The sequence below is a fragment of the Merops nubicus genome, unplaced genomic scaffold (assembly GCF_000691845.1).
Source record: "Merops nubicus isolate BGI_N331 unplaced genomic scaffold, ASM69184v1 scaffold48975, whole genome shotgun sequence".
Lineage (NCBI taxonomy): Eukaryota > Metazoa > Chordata > Aves > Coraciiformes > Meropidae > Merops > Merops nubicus.
Window position 1 is genome coordinate 11,789 of NW_008612579.1, and position 5,465 is coordinate 17,253.

A 5,465-nucleotide genomic window follows, 5' to 3' on the forward strand; every position below is an offset into this window, starting at 1 on the left:
CCCTGGGCACCATCCTGGGCACCCTGCTGTGGGTGAGCTGCTGGGGCAGGGGGTTGGATGAAGTGATCCCAGGGGTCCCTTGCAACCCCCACCATGCTGGGATTCTGTGGAAGCTAAAACAATACAAATGGGCAAAAATAGCCCTTTTGGAACCTTCATAGAACTGTAAGAAAATACAATTCCACACATCAGCCTGAGACTGTTTTGTTGGCCTTTGATGTATCAGTTGCTAAGGCAACTGTGTGTACTCCCAAACTGGTGTAAAAATAGGACCAGAAGCAGATTTTCAGCAGTGGGTGAAATATTGCAGCTCACAGCAGCTCTTGCTGCCAGTGCTGGTGAGCTCCCACAGGGACCCCAGGCTCTGCCCTTTCCCAAAATGCCTGGTTTGTGATTGCCCTGTGTTGGAGAAGGATACTGGGCAGGAACAGTTGTGAAGTGGTGGTTTTAGAATGTCCCCTGGCACAGGGTGGTCATCAGCCAGCACGTCAGTGCCAGTGGGGCTGAGCAAAGAGGAGTGCTTGTTCAATTAATATTAAAATAGTAATTATTAACTCAGCCCTGAAAGCCTCTTTCCTTTTTCCCTCCCCTCTCTGCAGTGCTCAGATGTCTTCAGGACATTCGGTGGCAGTAATGGGCATTGACTTCACCCTGAGATACTTCTACAAGGTGCTCATGGACCTGCTGCCAGTCTGCAACCAAGACGGAGGAAACAAAATAAGGTGAGGCCTTCATGCCAGGCAAGAAATACCTGAAACTTTGATTCCTTTTGTTGGTTCTTTTTTTTTTCTTTAACCAGGAGACCCAGAGGTACTTTCCAACTTAATTTAGTGTGGGATTCTGTTTACTTTCAGCGTGTGTTCTCTGATTTCCACTAAAATTTGGGCTTGTTGTTCTCATAAAGATGATCTGGACTTTCTTGTTACTGAAGATCAAACTGTCATCAGCCAAGCTAACAGTCTGCAGGAAGACAAACTCAAAATAACTGATTAATTTTTTTTGTTATATTTAGACTTTGCTGAAATCCTGGGCAAGAAAACATTTTTTCATTAAATGAATCATAGAATAATTTTGGTTGGAAGAGACCTTTCAGATCATCGAGTCCAACCATTAGCAAACACTCTTCACATTCTTTTCTGCTTGTTTTTATTTGCCTGAAAATGAATTCAGCTACTGTAACTGATTTAGTTACTCTAACTGATTATGTTACATGTCATAATGATGTTTTAGCCCTAATTATTTTGAGTGTGATTATTAAAATACACTTTTGTTATCTTTTTCTCAGAACTACGTAGCACAGCATTCATCAGAAGTCTGATTTCATTGGGATGATCTAATTTTATTTAGACCTGTGTGTATCTTTACCCTTTTTTTTAAAAAAGTCACGTAGGGTGGCCTCTAGTTTGGATCTGGAGTAACTTGATAACATGATCTGGGCATTGTTGTTGTTACTTTGCTTTTTTTTTAAACCTTAAATTTGGGAAGGGAAGTGGTTTGATGTCATCCTCCTGTTTCTTTCCTAGTTTGGGTAGATTTTTATATTTTTTTACAGTGTATAAAGCAAAAAAACAAGGTAGATCAGGGTGTCTGATATGGCAGTCCTTCCCTCCCAGTTAAAAACTATTAATAATCAACAGGGGCAGATGCTTTATTCTGTTTCTGTATTCCCTAAATGAGGAATTTCAAGCATATTGTTCTGTGCTTTGTTAAATCATTCTAACATAGAAGCTGGATCTCATGCTTACAGCCTTTGAGTAAATGCACATGGGCACTAAGAGGCAACTATTTGAACTCCCTGGCAGGAACTGGGGGTTTTTACTCCATCTCCACTCAGCTTTTCCTCTCTGCAGTCCCTCTGGGGTGATCACAAGCCTACTTGTTCTCTCCTTGCCTAGAGCATCTTTCACAAGAAAGAGCAAATGCAACATCACGACGTGAATTTCTAATGCAAAACCCAGTTTGGGGCAGTAAAGAAATAATCATGGAATAAAAGCTCACAGCACACTGGTTTCTGGCTGGGGGAGCAGATCTGGCACCATCATTTCCCTGGGATCACACCGGACTAGCTGAAAAGGGAGAGGGAAGGTTGGGAAGGCTGAAAATGAAACAGGAGTGATTTATCTCCCTCTTAAAAATCAAATTCTGAAGCGGGAGGTTATTAAAGGAGAGGGTGAAATCTCTGTTTAATTAGTAACATGGTAGATTAATAAGTAGTTAAAGCTTTCCAAGTTCATTAGGCTTCATCTAGTTCTGGATCCTCCCAGTCAGAGAAGACAACGCACTGAGCAGTTTTCCTTTCAGTTCCTAAGCAGTTCCATTTTGAAATCCTTGATGGTCCAGGCTTGCTGTAGCAGCAGCAGACTGAAAAGCTTCAGGGAAATACCCAACACATTCTTCAGAGACACTGTGCAGGGGCTTTGTTTAATGGCCCTGTTATTTTCATCCATGGAAGCTTCCAAAGATCCTTCGTCTAGCTGTAAATAGAAGATGACGGTTTATTTCTCTGCCCCAGAGAGGTCTCATGGGGGGCTCTGTGCTTTGTTTGTTGGGGGCAGGTGCTTCATCATGGAGGACAGAGGGTACCTGGTGGCACACCCAACCCTCATCGATCCCAAAGGCCACGCGCCCGTGGAGCAGCAGCACATCACACACAAGGTCTGGCTCCTTTTTCCCTTGCTTTGTTCCCACCTTCTCCACTTTCTGTAAGGACCGTAGAGGAGTCGCTGGTTGCTTCTGGTTTCAAAGGGATAAAATCTGACATTTTTCACTTAGGAGCCTCTGGTGGCAAATGACATTCTGAACCACCCCAACTTTGTCAAGAAGAACCTTTGCAACAGCTTCAGTGACAGAACGGTGCAGAGGTTTTATAAATTCAATACCAGCTTGGTGGTGAGTGGTTTCTCTTTCATTTTGCTTTGGAATGTTCTTTGGTTGGGTTGGGTTTCTTTTGGTGGTGCCAGGCTCAGCAGAGGAGGCTGGAAGGTGACACAGGTCTCTAATAACTTCTTTTTTTGTTCAGTGTCCAAAGAAATCATTTACTGATGTGATGCACATGAGCATTCAGAGTTCTGATGTCAGAGTGCATTCCTTGGAGACCCAAATGCTCTGTGGTCCCTGTGGGTTGTGTTTGAGCTTCCTCATGTGCTCAGATCCACCCTTGCGAGGTCACTGCAGAATTATTCACAAGGTGTTGAGCTCTGTGGGAGAAGTTGCTCTTTAAATAATACCTGTCAATTATTCTTGGGAAATGAGCATCAGGAGTAGAAGTTATGTCGGAATACATTGATTGATGTCAGGTAGGCTTAAACATTTTTCCCACACTTGGGAAGCAAAACAGCAAGTGGATCAACTGTCAAGGAAATTGTGGAGGGCAGAGCAAAAACTTAAACTTGTGGCTTGCAAATAGGAACCAAAAATGAGTCTGCCTATGAACCAGGTCACAGCTGGACAGTGCTGTGGGGGGTTTTGTCATAGTACCTGTGCCCAGAAGTTTTCAACAAGTTGTGATGGTGCCCCCTTGTCAGAGCAGAGCCTGTGGAGGTCACCGGTGGCGGGGGCAGTGCGGATGGGGCAGTGAGTGCTGTGAAGGAGCCAAGTGTCACCTGCTCCCAGCAGGATATTTGCCCCAACTTTGCCACCACACCTCATAACGTTCACAAGCTGAGTGTATTTTTTTTTTTCTGCCTTCTGCAAAATCTTCCCACCCAGCAGCAGCTTGGAAGCAAAACTAAAGAGACTGATGAACAACTGTGTACGCTTCCTATTTGTGCAGGGGGTTCTCCCATGCAGTTGCGTTCCCTCGGCTCTGGAGGCTTCCTTGGAAGGGGGAAAGTCTTCAGCTCCCTAAAACAACAGGGTTTCTTGCTACACCATTGACACTGTCTCCTTCTTTCTTAGGGTGACCTGACAAACCTTGTGCATGGCAGTCACTGCTCCAAGTACAGGCTGACGAGGATCCCAGGCACCAACGCCTTCGTGGGGATCGTCAACGAGACCTGCGACTCGCTCGCCTTCTGTGCCTGCAGCATGGTGGATAGGCTCTGCCTCAACTGCCACAGGTGAGCCCACGTGGGGCAGGGACAGCCTGCTCCAGGCCTCTGCTCCTCCCCTCTTCCTTGAGCCAAGGGTTATAAGAACACACGAAATGAAATGCAAACAAGCAGTGCAGAACTGAAGTGACCACGGAATAGTGACTTCACCGGCGCTCTCTGTCAGACACCTGGTGACTCAGCAGGCCTCTGATTCTTTGTGATGTTGTTGGTGCATAAAAACACAACGTAGATTCTTCTTGGCATGTTTAGGTAGGTGAGAGCTCATGACAGATTCAGTTTCTTGGGACAGTTCTCTGAGGATCAGGCCCTTTGTTCTGGTGTGTGAATACCCATGATTGTGTGTGGATTGATGGGGTCTTTCACTGAGGGCATCCTGGTGCTTGCAGATTTTTCCCTACATCAGCATCACTATGTTTGTTGGGCTGGCAAGAAGGATCCTTGAATCTAGATGTGAGACTTGTCCAGGAGTTATCTGCATTTTTAAGTCCCAGAAGGTGGGCAGCAGATCAGAGAGGCTCCATTACTACATTGCCCTCAGGTTCAGAGTAGAGCAACGCCAGTGGAAGGAGGAAGGTTCCTGCACAGCCCTCTCCACGGGGAGCTGCTGCTCAGGAGCTGCCTCGTGGGGTTGAAGCTTTGGTGCCATGTCTGATGGGTGTCCTCTGTGTTTTCTGCCCCTGCAGAATGGAGCAGAATGAGTGTGAGTGTCCCTGCGAGTGCCCGCTGGAGGTCAACGAGTGCACCGGCAACCTCACCAACGCCGAGAGCAGGTGGGACCCTTGGAATCATGGAATGGGTTGGGTTGGAAGGCCATAGAATCACAGAATGGGTTGGAAGGGACCCTCAAGCACCCCCCGGTCCCACCCCCCTGCCATGGGCAGGGACACCTCTCACTGGACCAGGTTGCTCAAAGCCTCATCCAACCTGGCCTTGAGAACAGACCTCCTCTGCTGGAGCAGCATTTGAGAGAAGTTAGCTAACAAAACCAGTTGTTTGTTTATGCTAATTTAGAGGTGATAGGGGAAAGAATAGATGATATTTTTAGTAGAATTAAGCAGAGGATGGTAGTAGGTAAAAATGATGGGTTTTGTTGATGGTGCTTTGACTGCTTTTGTAAAACAAGGCTTCACTTTTTGCCCAAATGCAGGAATCCAAGTTGTGAAGTCCATCAGGAGCCCATGACCTTCACAGCCATCGACCCCAGCCTGCAGGATGCTCTCCCCCAGTGCATCAACAGCCAGTGCAACCAGAGGACAGAGAGCGGGTACCGTGGCCTTCTCCAGCCCTCAAAGCATTCTTGAGAACATTAAGTGAAAGGAGCTCCTCCTTACATGTTTTAAAGACAAAAAGAAGAAAAAAAAAAGTGTAGAATCATAGAAATGTTGGGGTTGGAAAAGACCTTAAAGGTCATTG

The 5,465-nt window shown here is 46.1% G+C and overlaps 1 protein-coding gene across 1 annotated transcript in view; it reads left to right on the forward strand.

Annotated features, from left to right (window-relative positions):
• Positions 1 to 5,316, forward strand: part of CACHD1 (cache domain containing 1) — a gene marked incomplete at both ends in the record, with an annotated part of 16,977 nt that extends 11,661 nt beyond the window's left edge. Inside the window, 6 exons of the mRNA XM_008941569.1 lie at positions 600 to 722; positions 2,556 to 2,655; positions 2,773 to 2,889; positions 3,898 to 4,058; positions 4,736 to 4,822; positions 5,200 to 5,316. Of these exons, the coding sequence (XP_008939817.1) occupies positions 600 to 722; positions 2,556 to 2,655; positions 2,773 to 2,889; positions 3,898 to 4,058; positions 4,736 to 4,822; positions 5,200 to 5,316 (705 nt within the window). The remainder of the gene's footprint in view (positions 1 to 599; positions 723 to 2,555; positions 2,656 to 2,772; positions 2,890 to 3,897; positions 4,059 to 4,735; positions 4,823 to 5,199) is intronic.
• Between the last annotated feature and the right edge of the window lie 149 nt (positions 5,317 to 5,465).